This window comes from Ruditapes philippinarum, unplaced genomic scaffold (genome assembly GCF_026571515.1).
Source record: "Ruditapes philippinarum isolate M1 unplaced genomic scaffold, ASM2657151v2 ctg1483_1_1_1_1, whole genome shotgun sequence".
In the NCBI taxonomy this organism is placed as follows: domain Eukaryota; kingdom Metazoa; phylum Mollusca; class Bivalvia; order Venerida; family Veneridae; genus Ruditapes; species Ruditapes philippinarum.
The window spans coordinates 212,168-238,674 of NW_026856964.1; the positions used below are offsets into that span (position 1 = coordinate 212,168).

The 26,507-nt window shown below is 32.2% G+C and overlaps 3 protein-coding genes across 5 annotated transcripts in view; all 3 read left to right on the forward strand.

Annotated features, from left to right (window-relative positions):
• LOC132748291 (low-density lipoprotein receptor-related protein 4-like) overlaps positions 1-26,507 on the forward strand; it is a 48,252-nt gene that overhangs the window by 10,556 nt on the left and 11,189 nt on the right. The window contains exon 1 of one of the 3 annotated variants that reach the window (XM_060737860.1): positions 22,425-22,783. The exons of the other annotated variants lie outside the window; for them this stretch is intronic. The gene's annotated coding sequence lies outside the window, so the exon portion shown is untranslated. Of the gene's footprint in view, positions 1-22,424; positions 22,784-26,507 lie in introns of those variants that run through there. 3 annotated transcript variants of the gene reach the window in all.
• LOC132748290 (low-density lipoprotein receptor-related protein 4-like) overlaps positions 2,923-26,507 on the forward strand; it is a 48,476-nt gene continuing 24,891 nt past the window's right edge. Inside the window, exon 1 of the mRNA XM_060737859.1 lies at positions 2,923-3,093. The gene's annotated coding sequence lies outside the window, so the exon portion shown is untranslated. The remainder of the gene's footprint in view (positions 3,094-26,507) is intronic.
• LOC132748293 (sortilin-related receptor-like) lies at positions 5,804-12,413 on the forward strand. Its single transcript, XM_060737863.1, has 8 exons — positions 5,804-5,951; positions 6,661-6,814; positions 7,288-7,404; positions 7,606-7,835; positions 8,696-8,864; positions 11,033-11,157; positions 11,725-11,881; positions 12,266-12,413. Exons 4-8 carry the CDS (start codon positions 7,829-7,831, stop codon positions 12,387-12,389), a joined length of 582 nt encoding a protein of 193 aa, XP_060593846.1. The 5' UTR covers positions 5,804-5,951; positions 6,661-6,814; positions 7,288-7,404; positions 7,606-7,828; the 3' UTR covers positions 12,390-12,413.

Here is a 26,507-nt window from a genome sequence, read left to right on the forward strand (position 1 = left end):
GAGCCACACACGACCATTAATTTTTTATGGTTTTATGTTAATCAGCAAAGTCGTATTGATTGAACCATTCAACAAACTGTATTTAAGATGATTACCGAATTAATATTTCATGTTAATAAAGGGAGGGTAATTGTTAGAAATAATTCAGCCTCTTCTATTAAATTCCATAAGTCAATTTTATCCATTAAGAATATGATATGCATATATAATTATGAATATAGACCTTAAATATGTTATCAAATATTTGGAAAATGATCATGAGCTCTTACAAATATGCCCGTTCTGTCCATGTTGAAAATTTGAAAAAAATTTGTGCTAAATTACAGACATATAATAATATAACGCAATGAAGGAAGGTGTCATGCAGTTCTCCCAATTACATGTACAAAAGCGAATATGAGCGAAATCAATGCATTAACATGATTATACAAACGTGTCATATAGACGACTTGACGTATTCACACCACTTTACAATCAATTGACTTCTACACCATTTGACATATACAAACCAGTTTAAAACAGAGAGTGACACAATCCTATCGCTGAATTCTCGATCGTGATCTTAAATGCACACAACATTGTCACTGTGATTGTATAACAATCAATTGTGACAATATAACAGGCGACACTATGATCGAGATATAAATCATCCCACTCCAAAGTTTTCTTCTATATAATAAAAATGTTTAAGTACTACTTGACATATACACCTCTTGATTTATACACCATTTGACATATACACCTTTGACGTATACACTTATTGACGTATATACCAATTAACGTATATGCCAACAACCGGGGACACTAACCGTCATTTATCACAGCGATGCAATTGTGTACAACGTAATTAAGAAATAAACATCGCCTGTAGAGTTTGTATATGGCATCTAACACCGGTTTGGATTTGATGCCCCCGTAGGAATTGAACCACATGAAAAAACTTTTAGGACCTGTGGACAGTGGATAATTTTAGTCGTATCAAAAAAACGTACAAGCAACCAGTTGTTATAATAGCCGATAGTACACCTCTCAGGCGTAAGTTTATTTCGATTCCTTAACACACGATAAAAATTAAGCGAAAATAAGCAAAATCACTGAGTGTATTTTTTAAAGCCGAGGAAAAAACTTTTCGGTCGATTTTCGATATAACGCTGTTCAATTTTCGCACTACCTTACTGTATCAGCAAGAATATTGAAATACCGTCGTTAAACCAAAAAGGAAAATACTAAGAAAAAAAAAACGTTCCTATTTTATCAAGTTTTGAACAATAAAAACTAACGTCGTATTGTGTTTACGATTCAGTGTCCCAATTTATCATTCTAATGTTATGTAATAGAAAATAACGTCAGGCCTTGTTTATGAACGATGTTGTTTACTTAGCTATACGTCACTTACGCTGCCTCTTACGGATTAAAACGCCGCTTTTGTCAAAAATATTTATTAACGGCATAACCGGATCTAATATGTCGTCGCGTTAGTGTATTGAGAACTATTTCTGTATTTGTATGAAAAGAAAACATTAACAAACTGAAAATATATATCATACACAATGACTTAATATATATAGATACTATCTAAAATGCTTGTTAACTATCGTAACAATCAGAAAGGGGTGAAAACATTAACAGCTCTATATTGACAAGTAGTTCCCTAACCGCGTGTTTATGTGCAGTTTAACACCAGTTTTTTTACTTCTTTGTCTATAGTGACAAAGTCACGTGAGTGTTAGAATTTAAAATAACAGTAGAAAAACATAAAATGTAATAAATGTTATATAAATTTAAAGTTACTTGCGTTTTTGTTTTTCAAAAGCATTGTGTAAGAAGGTAAATGAATGTGATCAAATATGTCTACATATGGAGATGGATGCTGGATTCATCGTGCCTCTTGAGTGGAGTGGTTTATGACCTACATTTCCGGCTACAGTGATTGTAAGGTAATGTTTCAATTTCTTGTCAGTTCAGCGCATTATTTTCTCCTATGTAATGAAGAAATAATGATACTGCTTGAGTCTCCCAAAAGGAAAATTCATTGAAAAGGAGCGTTCTCTTAACTGCAGAATTGGTTTGATTAAGATCATTCATTGGCGATACAGAATTGTCCAACATCCCCTACTCTTCCTACCATTGATTCAATTTTCAGCACTTCACGTTTCACGAAGAATGATCTTGGCGGAAATGAAATATAAAAATAACACCGAGAGTGTGAGAGATGTTGCTTTTATCATTGTTCCTCACAAGGGGAATCTTCCCCCTTTTTAACACAAGTTTAATGCCATTGTTCTAGATGGATCTCCTTTATTCTGCATTGTTACTATCATCCTTGGAAGAGAAAAATGACTTGTACTACCCAATTGTCAATGTCAGTTTACATATTTACAGATTCATCTGACAATGCTCTTTTACATAATTGTTAAATTGATGTGCTTTATTTTTTAGGTTCACTAATTGCTAACTCTTCATATCTAAGTCTTGTCTCCCTAACATAATTCATACGGCAAGAAGTATCGCCAAAGGAAAAAATTATTACGGATTTCTTATCTTGGAAATAAAATACTGTCCTATGATAATAAAGTTCCCCAAAAATGTGTTAGGTCAAGATTTTGAATTTTTTATTTGAAAAGAAACATCATCTTCAAAATTGTTATACATGCACTAAAAATCTTGCTGTAACATTTCATTAATATGCCTATTAATTGTTTTTTTTTCTTGCAATAATTTAAAACATGTGAATAGTTATAAGAAGCAGTATTAAGGAAAATATATTTGGAAATATCATTAAGTCAACACAACAGTTTACCCAAAGTTATACTTAATTATAAAAACATATATTGCGTGAGTTGAAATTGATAATTCTGCAAATAATCTTACTTAAATTAACGCATCTGTCAATATTGGTGTCAGATACTTTCTTATGTTTTGTGATGCAATTTTTATTTTGTTTTCAGTTGATGAGAAAGTGTTGGAGAGACACATTTTGTTTACGAATGACAAAAGCATCTGCGCCGTTCCTGTATCTGTACTTGGCCTCGGGAGCTCATCCATCTTTTCTATACATTGTGATCTGGTGAAAGGGGATAGCTACGTTACAAGGTGTACCTGAATAGACTTTATTATAATTTAATATTTCAGATTTATTTGATGATATGGGATGCTCTTGCTGATCAAACAGGGGTTTTTTCTTCAGAATTTTAATATATTTAATTTAGATTATCATAAAACGTTACATTGATAAACATATCTTAAATTTAAATTGGTTCATCATCAAATAATAGGTACCAAAACAAAAACCATTTAATAGTTAGGGGGAAAGTTTTTACAATGATGCTATAGTGCCAGAAATGGCGACACTGCGAATAGTGGTCATGGGATCAGACAACTCGAACATGCCGAATGTTCATTAGAGTCTGCCCTTAAGATCTCATCTGTAAAAATAATTGCACGCCAGCAGGGATTAAAGGTGAAATGACAATGATTTAGTCTGACGTGGCTACATAACATTAGTTTGCTAATTGTTGTGTAAAAACCAATTTACATAATTAACATATATATACTAGATGAATTACTAACTTTATCTTTAAGAGTTGCCGTAAACATGAGGACAAAAGATTCGGTTATTTTAATTATACAAATGATCTTCAACAATATTTAAACAGCCTGCATTCAAAGAAGATCAAAGAGAAGTGCTTTACGAATCTGCTGGTATAGTTATAGGTACATGGTTCAATTATTATTATAACTGATTTTTATTAAGACCACATTGCTTGATTATTTTAAAGCATTTGTATCTTATGGTGATTATTTTAAAACTGAAATATTTAAACAAGAACATACAAAACTCAAATCTGTCTTGAGTGCGTGTCATATAATGGGGCCTCTTTGAAACACACCACTTCTACGTTTGAAAAATATACAAACATATATTGATAAAAAAGCCAGTCTGCATAACAATAGTTTTATCTTTTGCTGAAACTCATGAAGCTTATGTTCATTAAATTAAAAAAATACTTTACATAAAAAGTTACTATTAATATCTTAATACTTATATCGTAATATAATCAACTTTTTATTATAAAAGTACTAAGATATTTATAGTATTATCTTTATATTATATCATAAAGTAATGGTACTCTTCGTAGTGGAAATCACTATTTTGACCTGTTCATCATTGTTTATTGCAATTCATATTCTTCGGAAACTGAAATGATGAAAATGATATAGATAAGAATAAACATTAATCGGAAGAGAATTATTTATAATTATAAATGTTAAACACTTCAAAATTAACGAATATTTCGTCTTTCATACACTAGAACGTAAATTAAAAACAATGCTTTTATTTCAACTTCTGTAATATTCATAGTTACCATACTATATTGATTAATTTAAAGATCGAAACGCTTACCAAAATAAGTATAACTGATAATACATGTGCGTATGCGTTTCATTATTCAAAATTTAAGATATGGATTGTTGGATCTGGATATAAGTTATGTTGTTGCTCCAATTATTGCGAGAGAAAAAGACATATCGGTATCATCTCTATTATGCTTCAATAAGAAAAGTTGTGATCTGGAAAGTTTTGATCGAACAATTAACAGATTCAGATATTCACTAAATATAGCTGGTTAAACACACATAATAAGTTAAACGATTTAAACAGACTGTTCTTTTAAAGCAATTACAAGATAAACATCATACTTACCCGAGAAGAATACAAATCAACAAGACATAATACATAATATAGAAAATGATTCCTTCAACATTGCCCTATCTATATCATCCTATGTTATTCTTCTTAATACAATTAACATATTCAATATTAAATCTCCTTAAAGAAAGCACGATCCTTTTACAGTTTGATATCTTACCTTGATTAAAATAATACTGTTAAAAGCATCTGACTGTCCTCAATGTTTCACATGGTAGGCGTTTGAACTTTGCATATCTCTCATGAACAGACTCAATTAAACCAAGTTATCTTTATTATTTCTTTTCTAGAGATTCGTCTTTTTTTCAAGTTTTCAGATAAATGTTGGTCGTCGTCCATTTCTAAAAAAGTGCAAGTTAATCTATTTAAATTTTCAGAAAAGTTTATTGGATATCGAGCTTTTTAGAAGGCACGGGCAAAAATTATGTTTTGAATGCATGGAGTATAGAAACAAAGACATCAGAAATTATACCAACATCATTGCTTTCCAAACCGTCTGACTTAGAGTATGATAGAATTAAAAGACAAGGATAACTCTTAATTATTTATTGATTCATTGGTATTTAATTATATACAACAATATAATAATATTTCATGACTCCCCTAATAAAATTAATACATAAATAAATTAATTGCATAAAATGCGCATGTAATTTCTAATTATATATAATTATAATTGTTGTATCTTTTATTTCATCACTGGAAACAGTCTTGCAATGATTGAAGGAGAGGTCACCTGATGTCCAATAGTCTAATGACATTGAAATCGTAAATCATTCATACATCGACTGATTCACTTCATACAGAAATTATGCAAAAGAGGGTTAAGAAATATGCGCAGAATTTAATGGAACATCGTTTGTTATTGCGATTCTTAGCCTGTTTTGAATTTTCTTTCATTTATAGGTCTTTTTGAACGTTGCATATTGTATATTGTCACAGATTGTTAAACAAAGTATGGTACAGTATTAATTTGATCTCCTGTCTGAATCGTTGGCGTTGAAGGAGATTTGAAAAAAGTTCGAAGCGATTGATACTCAACTACTCCCATACAGTATCTTGAAAACAATTATATATAAAATTTCATGGCATGTGAATATAATTATCTTATTTGTGTTAAAGATTGTTGTGGAATGACGATGATGGACATATAGGAATGATAAATACTGACAGAACCGGCGAGAGAAAATATGACACTGCAACTACAGGGGAACCACGACATGCCGTTACAGTTTATAAGGTAAAGATATTTTCAATTATATGTTGATTAGTTTATCTACCCTGTATAAAAAGTTATTGCTCTACTAATTAATGACCCCACGCCATTGTAACCGTCACTTCTACATTTTATCTTAGTTTTATCCTTGTAAGTGTTGCTTTTGACAAAAACCATGTATATATTTCTTATGTAAGTGAACAATATAATTATTAAATTCAAATAATTAAATTCAAATTTATTCCACGAAAAGCTGATATCAAATGCAGTTAGCTTTTGGTAACTGTTGTACAAGTTGAAGGTCACAATAACATTATAATAATGCTAATCAACATTAAAGGAAATTATGGGAAATTGTTGAAAATACATCATTTCAAAAATATTAAAAGTGGATTGTTCTACAATTTGCAAATTGTCACTAAGTATTCAAATATTGATAAGAATAGAAATATCTAAAATGGCTATTCGTAAAACAAAAATGATTTGGTATCAACACAGGCACAATAATATCTTGTTCTGAAATATTTTACTGACTTTAGATATATAAAATTATATAGATTATGTCTTACCAGATCATGTATCTCACATATTTCCAAAACCATCAATGCACATGTACATTTCTCTAATGATTCGCTGTCACATATGATACAAAATCCTTGTATGACAATTAGTTATTATATGACTTTACAGAGCATTTATTAGTGACCAATTCACACTAATGCATATATTTCAGAATTTTATTATATCGTCAACAGAAGAAAACAGACAGTTTGATATAGTCTACGAACTAGATGAACAAAGGTTTAGTGTGAATTTACACAAAGCGTATGACGGATTTGTTGAAGATGTACATGTTTATGAATCGGCATTGCAACCATTTGATCTTGGTATGGTCGTATATTATCTCGAAATTATCTTTTCCTTATAAAAATTTTCACAGTCATTATCAGCTTGTATTTTAGAGTAGTACAGTAAGTATTTTTTGTTTGACTTTTATATGTAGAAATTGTGTTTCTGCTTATTGCATTTCCCTTCCCTTCTTTCGCCGCCGAAATTGTATTTCTGCTCAATGCCTTTTTATCTCCTATCGCCTGCCTTGTGTTTTCTCCCAGTTCTTGTTTGTTGCCTTCTGGGCACCCAGCTGTTGTAGCTGGGTGTGTGTTGGAGACTGCGTCCTGTGAACGTTGTTCTTACCTTATTTGTCTTCATTCTCATTATTTTAACGATAGATTCTAAAAACTGTTGGGATTAGTTTATCAGTTTCACATCTCTCCTCAATTAACGAAAAAACGTAATAACGGGGCAGGTAAAAATACCGAATACAAAAATTGACAATGAATTTGTCTTTCTGATTTTACAGAGTCGTGCGAATTAAACAATGGGGATTGTGAACATGTATGTCTTCCAGGAAGTGAAGGAAAATGTGCTTGTTTTCTTGGATATTTTCTTAACGGTGACAACAAGTCATGTCGGTCAGGTAAAGAACTTGTTTCCAGTTTAGTTGTACTTTTTAGGCCTATTAGAATATACGGCAACAGTTTTGCTTTACATTGAGACAGAAAGAAAAAAAATATAATTACGCATATGTCACTTAGCGTGTATTTTTTTCCATTATGATATTTCTAATTAATTTTTGTGATTTACTAACTTGAATAACAATTTCAGTATTTTTTCGCAGCTGTTTTGAATGAGAATTATTTTGTTGTACTGGACGAAGTTCATGAAGGGCTGTACCAGGTTGACCAGGAAACAAAAAGTATACATGCCATTGAAATTAAACAAGATAATGTTCCTGTTAGATTAGCGTTGGATCCCAAAAGGAATGGCGTTATATGGGTTGATAAAAATACTAACGCAGTAAAAAAAAGATTACGTTAGGTACATCTGACGAGACAGCAGTGATGTCTGGTAAGAATATTTTTATATTTTCATTACCGTAACGTATTTAGTAAAAGTATTTCGATTGTTAGAAAATGTCACAAATTCAACAAATAAATTATTTCACAATTCGTATGCATGAATCACTGCGCTGTTTGTGCTGTTACTTTGACGGATTATATTTGTAGTCGTGAGGGGTTTCCTACCTTTTATCTCTCCAACCTTTTAGCAATTTTGCCTATAGCCTCTTTTTCCTATAATAATGATCAAACTAATTTACAAGATTCCCTTTTGGTTAGTAATTAGCCCACCCACGTTCTCTCAATTTTTAAATCCCTGCCATTTTTCGTCCCTATTGTAGGCGTTAATGTGACAGTGGTGGTGTTGGCTGGTAGTTTTCACTTCGGATCAAGGCACTAAGCCGCATTGAATTTACCAGAGCACAGTTCAGCCTTCGCGTTGTTTTCCTGGGCAGGCTGTCGAGCAATTTATCAGTACTAGTTACCTTCATTTTTCAAGGACCTGAAACTTCTGTACATACCAGAGCAGAGGTACAGTGCGAATGACCGTAGAATCGAACCAGGGTCCCCGATTTACTGTCCAACGCTCTACCTATTGAGCTAACCGGACGGCATTTCGCGAACTGTGCTCTCCCTTGTTGTTTTTTATTCATTTCTATTTCTCCTCTCAAGTAAATATGTAAGGGGCGTATATGTAAGTAATGTACCAACTAAGAAAGAGATAAAGTCAGCAATATCAATTCATTTATTTACCACTTTTCTCCCTGTCCCTGGTCAGCATACACTTTATCTGTAAATCATTGTGGTCGTTTCGCTGATTCTTTTGTATGGTATAATATACTTTAACAACACGCTGTTTTACAATTGCAGGTGTTGATAATAATGCTGCTATAGCAGTAGATGTATCTTCTGGAAACATATATATCTCATCTGGACGGAAGATATCCGTAGTCAGCCCTTCTCTTAATTCACTGACGATAGTTGATTCAACAAATATAATTGCCAACATTGGAAAAATTGCTGTAATGCCTCAATCTGGGTAATCAAATTTTCAACTTTTAAGAAGTTTAATTTTAAAACATTATTCTCCCAAGAAACAAGACATACTTTATTCAAACTATTCGTTTGGAATTTTCTAGTTTATACCAGTCTAGTATTTCCTTCATTTCTAAGGTTGATCATTATTCTGTAACCCTAGTCTTAATTTTCGAAGTCAATCATTAGATTTTACATGGAGGCTTTGTGTCATTTAATATTCCGTATTTTTAAAACTTGATTAAAAAAATACCATTGAGTTATAAAATAAATGGATCAGGTGCAGGTTAACTAATTGAACAAAGGTTTACGCGAATATGAATGCAGATCGACCTATTCTAGAAAGGACGAGGAAAAACAGTTTATGAAAAGTCCAGCATACATTTATATTCTTTCTGAATTTTGTCTAAGACGGTGTATGCAGGCACGTTCAGTACCACTATCGTCTATGAACAGACTCAGCAGTTTCAAAATTGCATATTTGAATGTTCTTTTGGATATTTTTATTATATTTTTTTTCATTCGATTTTTGGTACATTGCACTTAATCAAACATTATTTTACTATGTGTGATTTTCTGTTCATTTCATAATTATCCCTTGTAATGCATTTTGAACTAGCCTTTGTGGAACATGTTTGACTATACACTATTGTTACTATGACAATTGTAAAATTACACTTGTTTGGGATTCATTTAATTTACACTTCTTCTCGTCATAAAGAACATATTGGAGCTAAGAACAAGTCTTACGTGCCTCAAACTGTGTTAAACTCCTGAAGAAATATTCAATAAAACCTGGCTATCATTTCTAACCCTATAAACGACTCATTTACCGTGGTGCAAACACTTTCAATCCCAATCATCTATCTTTTTTCGCTTCTTTATCCAATAAAAAGATGCCATCAATTAGGGAACGACCATATTCCACTCTTTTGAAATGATAAATTATTGTCAATTATGAATATGTATATTTGATTCTGCAATATGTATATGCACAACAGAATTTATAAGGTCAGTATCGGATGGTTTTCCGACCCATAATGATCATTTGGACGGGGAGAATAAATGGGGTCATTCAAATTGTTAGGGCCGAAAAAAAGTTTTAAACTCCTCAGTAGTGTTATTACCACCGACAGTTCCAAGACGGTACCGCTCTGTGTTCCACATGTTTGTGTTTTAACATGTATAATATGTTGTCACGAACTGTGATGGCCTGTCTTGTTGAGTTGTTTTTGGCGTTGGGTATCTCCTGTCCATTCTGCTCATATCCTATTTTTGTGCCCCAATCCATTTTCCTTGCACCCTAATCTTGTCCATTTAGTTTCAGCACTTTAAATTCTTATCATTTAATTTATTAGATAGTCAACTCAACAGTTATTGACATCTTTTTCCACATCTTTTTCGGCCTTTGTCACCTCCCCTGTTTTAGTCCAATGCCTTCTTTGTACCCTGCTAGTGTAACTGGGATGCGTCGAGAACTACGTTCGCTGCACGTCACCTTGCCATATTTATATGTGTTCTCATTTCTATTTTATACATATCATATATACACCTGGAAATAACTTACGTACATCCAGGATTATCCCTTAATTGTGACATGAACACTACTGAAATTTTAAATCTTCTTTGGACAATGTTATGAACCAACTGTTGTCAACCTGCAACAACTGGAACAAGCTCTGCACTGAAAAATGGCAACATTTACCTAAAAATGGCATTAGACGCCTTACTTGTAGTATGAGAAGAAGGATTGAGGCTATCATCCTGGCACATGGCGGTTACACACGTTATTTAAAATTTGGCTACATAATCTCATTTTAGGTTACTTTATCGTCAATATTTATCAAACTATCCACCAGCAACTGTTTTGTAAACGCTCCAACACCATACAATTACTTTTTTTGTTAAAATACAACACATTTGCTTATGCTTCAATAATTTTGTTAAGAATAAACTAAACTCATAAACTTACTGTTATACTGATATCGCCACTCATTTAATACCTTTTCTTCGCTCAATTAAGTCGCCATCTCATGACAGTGCTTTCAATCTCAACCAATTTTGAATTTCTTTAACTTATTTCTAGAGGTATATTTATAACTGAAATTTTTTGAAAAAGTTTACAATAGACAAGCCTAGTTCAATCTTTACTTGATTGTATTTTTTTCCAAGGTCAATAGCTTGGTACGAAGGCAATACACGCATTGTCATTGCAAATATGGACGGGTCAAACGTTCGACCAATTACAGTACAGTCCATGGAGAAGCCTGAGGATATAGCTTTTGACTTAGATGATGGTAAGAAATTGCCCTTTAAATTCAGTTCTTCAGGGATGTTAATATCTTAATTCTAAAATTTGGAAAGCAAGAATCTGGTCACAATGACTGATAAGATCATACTCATATGCATACTTGTCTCTCACTAAAATCACCCAAAACCCGGAATAGTTTGTTAAATACCCAGGTATAATGAAAACAACACAATTACATGAACATTGCAGTCTGTTTGATTGAGTCTTTTTGTTTAAGATAATAAATAAGTGCAACATCCTCCGCGCACCATAGCGTCGGTTGAAGCAAATTTCAATGTTCACCCCTCAAAGCAATAATCCCGAAGGACCAAAAATACTTGATTTTACTTTTTGTCGTTCTTGAGAACATCCGTTTTTTCTTAATTCAACTGTGTAACAAGTCCAAGGTAACAATATTGAGTAAATATCTGATTAAGAGATAGTAATTGTGTATGGTTGTACTTTTAAGACTTAGCGAGATTTAGTTCATAGGTTAATACATTTCATGGTTGTCACGTATAAATAGCGAACATATTTCTTCAGAAGACAACAAAAAACATTCTTTTGTTTGCAGACAGAGGATTATATTGGTGTGACAGTGTTTTGGACAAAATCGAGAAAATTGACACACAATCTTTAGCAATTACAATTGTTTACGTGGGGCGTGGCTTAAAGCCGGTTGCCATAGAAATATTTGCAGATGTTATATATTTAGTCCCAATGCAACAAAGGTAAATAATAGATTATAAATTACTAGTACATCGATCTTATATGCCATTAAATAGCCATTGAACATGTTTCTTATTTTGAACATGCAATGCGATGCTCGGTCACTCAGATTATTGATGTGTTGTTAAAAGGTATAAAGTGTGTATTTTGGTATTAAAGGGAATAAGCAAAGACAACACTCGTATATACGTGTCAGTTATCATTTCAAATGGAATCAAATTTGGTTTGACAAGCATATCAATTTAATGCAAATCATAATAACTATTTTGAATTGGAAACCCTGCTTCATGTGATAGTCAGACAAAGTAACTATTCTTTTAGACTCGAATCCAAAAGTGAATAAAAAATATGATATATTGTTACACGTAATCATTTTTTATTTGAAGGAAAATCGTACAAATTAACAAAATCAATGGCTTGCAGCAGAGGGATGTATTTGAGTCACCTTTGTTAGGGTCCCTTGACAACTTCTTTATATCAAGAAAGTTTGTGACAGGTAAAATAAATTGAATAAAGAAAACTACCTTTCTTTTATTATAATCTGATACATTTTGCAAAAAAGAATGTATATACAAGATGACTGGTATACAATTACGTCCTGTATTCATATAGCAATATAAATCATGATAAAATAATACAAAATTTATCGTAATATGATCCTACTGTTTTTCATTTGCTGAAGAAATCAGCGACTCTTTAGAAATATTGCTGGTAGAAAAACGAACACAAAATCATGCATTCAAGATAGATTAAAAAAGAATATATTGCTTTCATTGGCACACAGTTATGTGATATATGTCTTGTGTTTTAGTTGATATATTATTTATTCAGTTTTGTATTCAATATTTATTATATCTAAAATATTCCACATTAGGTGTTTTCTATATCAAGAACACAAATAAGATAATATTATCTACTATTTGTTATATCATGATTTGAATAACACAAGAACACACTCAACATTTTTTTCAGATACGATGCTATTATAAAAAAACATACTCAAAATATTGTATCATTTAAGACATTGCCTTACGTGTGTAAACTTGGACCTGGCACTATTGTTGTTAGGTCTTCAGCCAATTCTTTTGATTTATCAACTACATTCTACTTTGTATAGGACATGATCTATGTGGAGACTGTAACGGGGGTTGTAGTAATCTTTGTCTACCTATAGGCAGAAGCAAAAGGTGTGCATGTAGAGAAGGGGTTAACTTGAAACAAGACGAACTGACTTGTCAATATGGTAATATTAATATGCATATCTTTAGCAGTAGTATAGAAAGGAGATATATGTTTCAGTTGCGGTTTTAGCGGAAAGTTCATACAATGTCAAGAAATATAGCATATTTAAATTTATGTTATCATCTTGTTTTCTGCATTTTCCATTCTAAATACTAGTACAATCAAGCAGATTTTGTAAGTGCAAAGAACTCAATTAAGGTTTTATTTGTGCGGCCTGCTACACAGTAGCGGCGACATATATGGATCACTTATCCGTCGTCTGTCTCTACGTCACAAGACTTGACAGGACTACTCCTAAAAAACTCGTGCAATTTTATCCAAACATTTCAGGAATGATATCACCGGCATTGTTTAGTTCAATGAATATTGTCAGAGTTATGAGTCTTTAATGATTTCTATTTATAGATTTTGTCGCAACTACTTTTCTTATATTACTAATGCAAATTGGCTGAAACGTTACAGGATTGATTGATGATAGATATTGACTGAGTTATGGCCTCTGAAAAAAACCCGGCGTTTTGCCTGTTAATGAGTTAACGTCTTCTGTTCCATAATTGCTAAAATATGCTACAAAGTAGCCGCAATATATAGGAAGCATACTGGTCATTCAACCCTCAATACTACTACCTAATTGGCTATCAACAAGCGACACATGTGCTCACTGATTGCTTTTGTGTATTATTTATTTTTCTTTGTTGTATAGAATTCCATGGTCCGTAAGCATTTAAATACTGTTATATGAACTTTAAGCAACATAGCCTTATCCATTTGTTTTTGCTATGGCGTTGTCAGATGGGAAAGAAAAAGCATTTCAACATTAAAGTATAAGTATGAAAACGAAAAATGCTAATTGAATTTGTGGGCCAAAATAAATTTGTTCTTTTAGTAATTCTATGGCAAATAGTACCAATTATGTCGTCACTTCATATTAAGAAGCGAATATGTAAAATGTGTGAGTGTAAACAATTTTCTAAATTGACTTTCGGGTAAAATATTTCTCACAGAATTTAGATTTAAAATATTTGTAAAGATCTATGTCCATGGTAAGTTCTAACATCAAGATTGGTTTATCTTACAATAGCGGTTGATGTCTGTCCAAAGGAGTCCTACACCTCTGTTACTGGTCTTGATACCCTCAAAGACTGTTGTCCTAATTTACCGGGTGCTCTATGTCGACCTACGTGCCAATCTGGATATGTAAAATCGTCAACTCTAACAACTGTACAGTGCAAAAACGGAAATTGGAATGTCAAACTAGATAGTATTTGTAAAGGTATCTTAGACATTACAATATCTAACGTTTGATGTGCAATTTTATGACCACCTGTTTGCACTTATAATGACAAAAATGAACTAACAAGCTTAACAACGGACTAAAAGAAATAAGGAAATATATAATTTACAGTTACAATAAAGGACAGTTTTTTAATTACCTCAAAAAAAGAAAAATGAATGAAACTAAAAAGATAATACTGTTTATATCACCATTTTCATTTTGATTCTATTTTTGAACAAGTAAAGGTATTTTAAACAAACTGAGCAATTTCAGACCACGCTGATCTACATATTGTTTTAGTATTGCTTTACGTTTAGTATTATTTACACTGTTTTATTATCTCCAATTAACAACAGTATTCTATGTCAAGAAATCTATAGCCGTACTTAAGACTGTTTTGTATTATTTGTAAAGTTCCTGCAGAGGAGGATGGCAAGCAATCTTATGTGGTCTTCATAGCCATCGGCGTTGGAGGTGTTGTGCTGCTTGTTATTCTTGGAGTTGCCGCTGTGATTTTGTGTCGCCGTAGAAATAGAAGGTTTGTTCAGTCATGCCAGATTGGTATGGCTCTATTAGAGTGCATATATTTACAAAAGCATATTGTTTTACATAGCCTAATTTTGAAGCATGTACGGAATTCAGTTGATGTGTTTAAGATTGAACACTGTAATGTAATTCAGTTGGCGTTGCCGAGTTTAAACATTGTATAGAGTCATTGTAAGCTTTGATACTCATTGTTTGGTTAAAGTTAACAGAAGTTGAGACTTATTTTGCTTAATTCGTTTTGTCATTTAAACTTAAGCTATCCATTGCTTATGATGTTGGGCAGTTATGTATTGAAAATTCTACAATTAAACGACAGTGGTATAAAATCTGTCTAGGTATGTCAGCTTATCTATGCTCTTTACCGGCGGTAGCTGCAATATATTATCTTCTCTATACAGCTTTGTCTATATATTTGGGCAATGTCTCTGACCGAGACAATGTATTCACACGAAATCAGCTGTCATGCTCGGAAATGTCAAAACTGGTCTTAGTGTTTAGGTTCTAGAACGAATGCTGCAATATGTGTATTTTCTTTCTTTTTGTACAAAGTATATATGTATTCTTTGAAGCAGAACAACAAACATACAAAAGTTACACCCTATCAGGTACTGTATATTTTCTCCTTGTTGATTTTTATGTAGCGTTTTACAGTTGCAAATGATTGGTTTGAAGGAAAAGTTGTTTGATGACTATCTTTACCTTTTGAATTATAATTACCGAATACAAAATGTGTATGCATCATATTGTTTCAGAAAGCCAAACGGCACAGGTCATGTTCAAGGCAATCATCATACATACGAGACGCATGGTAATAACGGTGGATATGCAACAGCCGATGGTATACTTAGTCCGGACCCTCCACCGTATGTTTGATGTTAACTTTTTTACAGAGTAAAAGAGAAGTAAATGAGTTAAGCATAATTAACATTTAGAATGTTTAAGTTTTCTTACATACATATTAGTAACATGACATTTTTGAACTTTGTTTCAGTGTTCAGTTTTGCCTTCGAAAGAACTTCTTCCAATTATTTCCACCATCTGGTCGTTTTGGTCATTCCTTTTCCTAGTCAAAAATTCAATAGATCACTTGAAAAAGAGTTATTAATATGTTTATTGTTTCCAACCAGCGGGACAGTCTGCTTGATGGCTAGAACAGGAGATGATTAACTGTCCGTCTGTTTCTGTGCTGCATAGGAGACGATTTGTTTTCTCAACGCCTGTCTTTGCACTACCAGATCAATGCCACGGTTTTGTTTCGAAGCCAAAGTATGTCTAACTTGCAATTATTTTACTTTTCTACTGTCCTTACTTTTCCCCAAGGTAAGATATAAGGTACCAATGCAAATTAAAAGTATTTGATTCCATACAGTTATATATATATATATATTTAAATCTTTCCGTTTAGTTCGCAAGAAAGAATACCAGAACCGGAAGAATACGATTATTTGGATGAGGCGAATATGATAAGTGCAGCAAAGTTAAACGTTTTTCTGCCACCAGAAGGAGATGATAGCAAAAAGCAAGGAGAGAGAAGAGCTAGTTCTGCTAGTGGTAGATATAGCAAGTGGCCATTAGGTAAAATATTTGTGTTATGTTTTATTTTATTTGTCTATTTTGCACACTGGCACCGGTCAAGTACAACCTCTAATGACTGCCTCAGGGAGTTAACATCGAAATTGATAGCTCGGTTTTGGCAGAATATCATTTTTTACGACAGAATTTGGATATATGGTTGTCCGTCCGTCCGTCTGTCCGGTCTGTTAACAGGTTTTCTTATCCGGTCTGTATTTTTTGAACCGTTGGAAGGAAATTGAAACTACTTGGCAGAAATGTTAACCGTAATATGACGATGTGCAGAGCGCAGGTTTGGCATTCTTCAGGTCAAGGTCACAGTTAATCATTTTCAATTTCAAAATTGTGTGTCTGCTCCGTTTCTTTTAAACCGATAGTATGAATTTAAATATATTTGGCAGAGAAATTTATATTACTGAGGTGATGTTCAGGACGCAGTTTTGGATTACATCATTCAAAATTCTAATATAAGTATATATATATAACAAAGGGAGATTACAAAGTATGAATTTAGTTATTTGTTTCCCCACAATATAAATGTATATGTATTTACCTCCCTCTCCCTTTATTTTCCAAAATATATTGCTTGATAATGTCTTTGTATCAAATTTCATATGTTTAGATTTTTTTCCAGTGAAGATGATAATAATTGAGTTTATATGTTTTAATTATTTTGAAATAAGAGAATCTTATTGATTTAAACTTATGTTACTTATGATATGTAAACTCACTAAATAATGATAAGGTTTGTGCCCTTGAAATTCTGGTATTAAGGTATTTATATGTTTCTTTTAATTCTTAACATTTAAAAACCAACATTATCATTGTTTTCAGTCAGTATATATACCCCGTGACAATTGCATGGAGATAAATAATCATCACTTTGTGCTTCAAAATAAGCTTTAGAAGGGCATGACTGGTGACATGTCCGGGGTCTGTACTCCACAGCGAAAAGCTGTGGCATATATAATTGTCATTAAATATTTATGTTACAAGAGCATAGCCCTTTGGCATGTATCAATATAAATCTTAATATTAATAACTGAAATAAAACATGTTTTGGACAAATATTTTAAATGTGTATCCTCTCTCTTTAAAAATTATTTTTGATTACTTTGAATTTTATTTATTTAAACCAATTTTGCATTCGGGTGTATATTGCCACGTCTTTGCGGTGCTCTTGTTTAGAACATGAACGGTCCTGTGTCTGGAATCCCTAATTTCGGTGCTTGAAGGGCAGATTAAACATACATGCATCAGAAAATTAAGCGAATATGTGGTCACATGGAAAAGCCTTATCCAGGGCCGCGCAACCACAAACGATGAAAGAACGTCAGCACAAATGTCGCCTTCAGAACGGGGCATTTGCTTCATCCACTTGTCACATTCGTTGTCATTTGTGCTGTGTATACATTTCTTCCCTTCTCTTGCGATTTATCATGTAAAATAAATAGGTCTTATGCCAGCGCTCATGATTCTTTTGTAAATATGCCAATTGTTAAACAACAACAACACGTTCTTTTTATTTTTGTAGAAAATTACGGTTATTTGACGGCATCTTACACAGGAAGCGTAAGTAATGAGCCGAAGCCGGACTATCTCGACTTCAACCAGAATGACGATTATCTACAACCTAGTTCTATTGACAGTGGCTCGGGTTTTGGGTCTATAAATCCTTCATTCGCTCATGACCGTAGCTATCACAGCCGTGTTGACCACAACAGCGGTACAAATCATTACAGGAACAGCGGAAGCAGCTCAGGCGGACGGATTTCTTTAAACAGAGACCCATTATCGGCGAGATACAGTCAAAATGTTGAATGACTACTTGACGGCATTTTTATTGTCTAACATAATTAATAAGATTTCTAATCAAATAAATATATATTCACGATTTGGTTGTATTTGCTGTTTACATGTAAAAGTTAGTTCTGATCATTTGCTATTTTAACGATATGAACATCCAGCACAGACGCAGTCCAGAATTTTAGCAACACTAAATTCAATATCCAACAGCATGTGCACCTTGGTCGACATATATTACTCACTCAATATATCTTTAAGAGAACGATAATTATTTTTTTTAAATCTTTATAATTTTTCTAAGCTGTTTCATACTTCATATAAACTGGTGGACTTTTTCAATCTGAACATGGGTGTAATTATTACTTTATTAGACATGTTTACTGATGACATCACAAGCACCTGCCACCAGAATTTAGCAGAATTAGTAAATCATAGGCACTTGGGTTTCGAGATAAAATCCCATTTAAGAGGTTTGTAAAACTCTTGTTTGATTGCATGTAATGATTTGTAACGTAGATGTCTCGATTCCAAAACCGTCATTTTTTGGATGTTACTTAAAAATATTTTTAAATAATATTGGAAAAAATGACGGTTTTTGGAACCAAATCGTTGCATTCAATCAAATTTCAGTTCTTCAAACCTGTTAAAAAGATCCTATACGAAGAGAATAATTTCGTTTAGGATAATTAGAGACGTGACCAGTCCACTATTAGATGTAAAACATTTATCGTATTGTATTTCCTATCTTGAGGCATGCAAGCTGGCAATATAAATTAGAATATCGACAACTCATTTCACGTTTCACTTTCTTTCTTTCTTTATTTCATAACAATTATGTTTATTTCATTACAACATTGTAAAACCAGAAAACATCAACTTCATTCCGATGATTCCGAGCCTGCCAAAAGGTCTTCACTCTCTCCACCGTGTCGGTTTACTCGTCACTAGAGTGCCATTCAATCCATTCTACTTCCACATCAACTGCGATGTCTAGCTCCCAGTACTGGTTTTTTCTAATTTTTTTTGAACACGTGAAATACAGTTCTGCCAAAAGACAAACGTGATGGATAATAAGACCTCTTCTGTTTTCTGAAGAGGTGTCGTCATGCTGAACGTTGTATTTTGTCGCACAACAGAATCCTTCACACCTGCCCACACAAAATTCCCGTATTTCAGAAATCATATTGTTTCCCAATACGTTCATGCACGTATAAGATACGTGAAAACAAACATTATAAATGCTTGTCCAGTGCGCGCGTGCATGATTACAAACTAAGAATTCTCGAATCAGAAATACTCGATAATCAACTTATTATTGTGTCATGGTAAGCACAAATTAAGAGAACCCCAGACAAACTCAGACAAAACCAAGTCAAATTTGACCAAGGAAAATCACTATGTGGAGCACGAAACAAAACAAGGACAAAAAAAAACAACAGAAAAACAAAACAAACAAAAAACAACAACAAGAAAGCAAGAATAATATCTGTCTCATTAACAAAACAGTATAATAAATTTTAAATCTTTATGTTGTCTCTCTTCGTAAGAACTATTTAATTTTACTTCTGAGAAAAAAATCCGCTCTTATAGCAGACGAACATTTTTGGTAATGCAGGTGTTTTTAACGCTTGTATCATACGGAAAATGTTTATGGACGACAAAAATATAAATATCAGGTTACAATAAAACTGCATGGTATCTTCTCAATGTTGTATGAATAAGACCTATGGTCTATTCCAGATCATTCAAGCGCTGGACACAGGACTTGCAACCTCAAGATCTCAAAATTGCACACACTCTGCATGCCGCGCTAAAATTCAAACAGGTCCCATGCAATTATCAGACAAACAGAATCTATGATTTCATTTATAAACATTCTTAGATCTTACTACCGTGAACCGCAATACCATGTTTTTATTGCAAATTAAATGAAATATTTACAAATCTTCTTAAAATCGTAATGTAAAAAGATTCTTAATTAGTTGATTTTCCAAAGCGTAAAATATATTTTGAGACAATTGCTCTTGAATGCTTGATTTGTTTAAAGCTGTATGATTAAAATGCCAACATTTTTCAAGAAAATCAAAGGAAAAGATATATTTTCAATTCAATTTGTACTCAATGATAATGTATTTAACGTGCTGCTATATGTGTCCTACATTAGGACCTGTAATAACGACTAACGGATTATAACGGTTAGCGGTTTTCAAGTTGTATAAATTTGCTGTCGGCTTAGTATGCAATCTGCGTTTGTGAGGATGTACTTATTGTTAATTATGCTAATTTAAAAAAGAAGATATTTCAAACCATTTTAACCCTGATACTGATGAATAATCGTCGCATACTTTAATTGTCATCTGGTTTGCGGTAAACTTCTATCAATTTTATTAGTAAAAGATACTACCGGGGTATATTTTTCACAGGTCGTTTCATGCTGATGCACTCCGTTTTGCGTATTACATTTTTTTGCAAGCAAACAGTTTAATTGCTTGTAATTACTATATAGTTTTGCGGTGACGGCGATTAACAAATGTGAATGTGTCCATGCAAAAATAATAAGTAGAGTAATATGACTTATACTTTGGTAAGACGAGTCGAACAATTTAAATCACGTTTTGTTCAAAGAATGCCGCAGAAATAATGTCCGAAGAAAAAAAAACATGCCAAAATTTGGAAAAAACGAAGAATTTGAGGCCGCAGAAAAAAACACTTATACGGTATATACAGTGTTCATCATGTTTAACTTAAATCAAAATATGCAAAATTAGTCCGTACTGCATAAGTCACGTAGTAGAAATATTGTGATAAGTACAAGGAAATTTAGTATTTAATCTCCTGTAACATGTAAATTATGACTTAGATGTTGAAAAGTGTTTCTTTTATTAAAATCTTCATAATTTTTTCTTGAAATATTTTGCATTTTAAGCAGCAACTTTAAACATGTCACACATTCGTGAGTAAATTTCCGGAATATGCCCCTATATGACGGCTGTGTCAAGAAATCAATTAAAAGTATATCATTTTTTACAAAGATTTATAACCTTTCATTTAAAAGAGGAAAAACATCAAAAGACTTTGCAATCCGATTAATACACTCCCATGTTCAAATCAAATAGCCTCGTGTTCGATGCTCTTTCTATAACATATTTCACCAACATTTCTAATAGTAAAATGATGTTTAAAATGCGTGCAAAGAAAGATAACTACAATCCCGATTTTATTTAATAAAATATAAACTTGTTATAAAAATACGGTTTATGATATTTTGATATGTAATTACACAGGTGCTTGTTTATAACATATATATTTCTTATTTAAGTAAATTGAAAACGCGTTTCTCTAAATGGAAATGAAATTGGTTGATGTTACTGATGCATCATTAAATTAAAAACGTATACTGGAACATGTCCGTATTTTAGAAAGCATATAGTTTCCCATACGTTCATGCACGTATAAGACACATATAGCCGTGAAAACAAACATTTTTATTAAGAATGCATGTCCAGACGTAAAAAAGTACAATATACACACAGCAGCACACAAGAAGATACGAGCTTTGATAAAAGTGTCCATCCGTCCATACGTGCATGATAACAAACTAAGAATTCTCGAATCAGAAATACTCAACTTATGATAGTGTCATGGAAGGCACAACATAAGAAAACATGAAGATAAACTCCGACAAAATCAAGTCAAATTTGACCATCAAAGATTAATACGTGGAGCACAAAACAAATCAAGGACAAACACGCATGCGCACATACATGCACGCACGTTCGAACACACACAAGATTAATATTTCAGTATATTATATGTATTTTTAACAAAATAGTGTAATAAATATATATGTCGGCTCGCTTTTTACGAATTATTTAGATAAACGTGTAAGAAAAAAATAATACGCTCCCATAGCAGACGAAAATTATTTGTAATGCAGGTGTTTTTGACGGCTTGTATCAATCTTACTAGGTTTATTAAATCTCGACGAGGAAGAAAAAATATCAGATTACAATTAATTTAACTGACAAATAACAAAACAGAAGAGCTATAGAAATGATAAAAGCTTGCTACGTATTTGAAAGTGTTTATTCACGCTGTTCTACAAAAAAATGAAACTTCGACAAGAGCAATAGCGACTTTTTTTTTGGCATGTTTTATTTGGCTTCACTAATAATCACTTTATTGCGTCATTTAGTTTACGAAAGGGATTCTATGAATCACTATTAAAAAGGGGAGAAGATGACTATTAACGGAATTTGAGAGTGTCGAATTTTGTTTTTCTAAGAAAATAATTACACAGATTATTCTTAAAGAAATACAGCGATTTCATTGGCTGAAAAATAAACATGATAAATCCTGGACACTTAACTACAAATGTAAAATGAATATCGCGATTTGAATTTTTAGATTAAATAAACCTATCTTTGTGAATAAGGATTTTTGTGCGTATATATATTTAAAGGTAGGAATTTGATAATTATATAGCATCTATGTTTATATTGATATTGTACATTAATTTAGTAAAACTTTTTTTTTGAAAATTTTGTCGTCGGAAAATATAACTCAGGCCTAAATCATTCTAGATTTTAAGTTTTAACGGAGTCTTTAAAAGCAGAAATTATTTGAGATTAAAAGTTTACTAAACGATAAAATTGTTAAAAGTTATGCTTTATTATGCTAAAACAAACAAAGAAAATCTACACGAATGATTATATAAATGTGGTACATTTTAGTAACAAATAATTGAAAAGGGATAAGTTCCGTATTTCTTCTGTCAAAATATTGACGGAAGAATAACATTTATTACATATTTCCATTAAAGGCTGAAACGAAATGTGAAATATATTTTCCAAATTTAAACAGGGACTTACTATGTAGCTTAAAATAATGTTTTAAATGAATTCGCAAATAAAACTGCATGGTTTCTTCTCAATCCGTATATGTTGTATGAATAAGACCTATGGTCTGTTCCAGATCATTCATGCTCTGGACACAGGACTTGCAACCTAAAGATCTCAAAATTGTACACACTCTGCATGCCGTGCTAAAATTCAAACAGGTCGCGTTTCATTAGCTGAAGTGCGTTTTGAACTCATTTACATAAGCAAATGTAAAAATCAGACAAACAAAATCTATGATTTCATTTCTAAACATTCTTAGATCTTACTCACGCGAACCGCCATACCATGTTTTTGATGCAAATATTTAATACAAATCTTCTTAAAATCGTAATGTAAAAAGATTCTTAACTGATTGTTTTTCACAAGCGTGATATATTTTCGGAAATTTGCTCTTGATTGCTTCATATGTTTAAAGCTGTATGATTAAAATGCCAACATATTTCAAGAAAATCAAAGGAAAAGATATATTTTCAAGTAAATTTTTACATAATGATCATGTTTTTCTTGATATATTCTTAACGATTTTGGTAATGTATTCAAAAACACTTTATATATTCTCGAACGCTAATGTCATGACTAGGTGTTCTCAGTCATTATTTTCTCGAATATTGCAGTTGATTCGTTTCATCGAAACATTTATATATTCAATTTAGTTCAGAACCTCACTTTACAGCATGCAATGAAAACAGACGACATTAACTTAATTTATAATAATTGTTAACGAAAAGCTATTCTTAGTGTATTTTGTGCCATAAAAAGTCAAACATAGCAGACGAAAACAAATGTTCAAAATGAACACACAATTTGTTGATTTGAGCTCATCTTTCTTTGTCCATTTAAGTACAAACTTTTAAATTATTTTTCAAATAAACCTTACCAATAAAGTTAAATGAAGATATTCGATAAATGGTTAATGCAAAATAGTAATCGTGACACTTAAACGACATTTCTTTTTATTTTTCTGATGACACTAAATTACTATACTGGCCATAGCTTTCTCAGAAGTGGCGGATGAAAAAAATGTCAATGTTTATTTGAGCTCATCTTTCTTTGTCTATTAAAGTACAAAACTTTTTAAAATAAGATTCAAATAAACTTAACCATTAAGTCACATATTCGACATACTCCACTTTTGCCTAATTATGGTCAAAACACGTAAAAATGTGTGCAAAACGACCCCTAAATACACCGGCATCACATCGTACGGTTGACATCATTTAACAATTATTATAAATTTAAATTAAGTTAATGTCATCTGCTGTTGTCGGTAAGTAAATGGTTGGATTTAACTTTATGTTTTTAATGTTTTAATGAAAACATCTAGTAAGACAGGAGAGTATTCTTTCAACTGATACACGCACACGGTGCAATTCATTCTCATTTATGCAAACACTCCCATACAATTTGACGAGGGGACTCCACATTTGCCTAATTGTGGTCAGAATACTTAAAAAATGTGTGCAAAACGACCCCTAAATATACAGGCATCACATCGTATGGTTGATTCTTGCACAAAACAACCATATTTTGGAAATATTGGAAATTGTTCTTGCCTTTTTATAAAAAGAATGACAACCAAACATTATTACGCAGATAAGGCTGGATTCGTGTGCAACGTAATGCGGTGGACCCGCAAGCATAAATGTCAATTGTGATGGTTTAACTTGACATATAACGCAATTTTCAATCAAGTACAACCTTTTCTTACTTTGACCGCAGACAATGTTTTTTATTTGGTGTCTGAAACGATATAATTATTATAGTATATAGCATTTTTACATCAAGGCATATGAGTTATACAAATATTCAGTCAAACATATGTCTATTGCGTTTTCGAGAGTATCATAATTATTATTAGTTAAAAAGATTTTTTGACAGGTTGTATGGCCAAATTTTAACGGTTGTTTGGAAATTTATAACCCGAGCTGCTAGGCATGGGTTATATTGCAAATAACTGTTTATATACGATCATATAACCCGTCAGGAATGTTTTTAACGAATTTATAATACAGCACACTTCCTTGTTAAAAACAATAAGAGGGACTTCTTCATCCATAAACATAAATCTTTATAATACTACACGTTTCTAACGTCGCTTTTCATTGGATAATCGTGACGTTTATATAGATCTATTATCAAATGCAAATCGACGTTGCACAAGTGCAGTATTATAAACACATATAGGCAGAATTAAAGATATTCAATATAATAATTTTATTCTATAATATTGACATGATTTTAGAAATGATAACAGAAACATTTCACGCGAAAAACAACTTAGAGGTCACCGATGTAATTTTCTGCCCTTTTTTATTAATTTGAGTTGTTTTAAGGGCAGATAACTGAATATGCAAACGGCTGAAAAATCTTTTCCCCTCTTGTTATGTTTTTCAGTATATCCTTGCATATTTAATAAAAAAAACCAAAAAATTCAATTCCATTTAATATTTCTGAAACCTTTCTTTCCAATTTCATAAGAGGTACTTTATATTCTTTAGAAGTATACCGCTTTTGAAACCATATACCATTTTTGAAACCATTTATCATCCATTAAATTAAATGAAAAGAGTCTTTGCTAACAACAAATACTAAAGACGATGTAAGCTAAAGAAACGAGGAAAATAGATCGTATCTACTTTTCGCATTATCCGCCTATGAAATAAGCATAACATAAAAAAAATTCAGGGCCAGACAAACATGAAAACGAGAACGGTGAATGTATTTCTCTCATTGAAAGTTTAGAGCGTTTTTTCTTCATTATGACTCCAGAATACGTCCTTAAGTTTAATCATTATACTCAGTATAAACATGTTATTTTTGTCTGTAAACTGCACTTATTTTTGATGTGATAAACAGAATATTATAATCGTATGTTTTTATCACTTAGTCTATTGAATTCGTTGGTTGGATAGCCGAGGTCAATATGACTTTCTGCCGGTGAATATCACATCATATTCAATGGCTCACAAGTCAATAATTGTTTTATTATATGAATAGGTCAAGAACAAAATCACAAAAAGTACAACCTTATATACATGCATAAAGTTTTGCCTCGATGAAGCGTGGGAAAAAAGACGCACATGTTAGGCGTGCAACGGCTACGCGAACGCTGCGCATTCAAAAATAATTCAGGTTTATTCTCATCATTGCGGTGTAGCCTTTAAGTATAATAGTAAAGTAATGATATTTTAATCGAGAAATATACCATAAAGAACAAAAAGCAACAATTATTTTTTTAATTATCACGCGTAATTTCAATTATGATCATTACATATGAGTCACAAT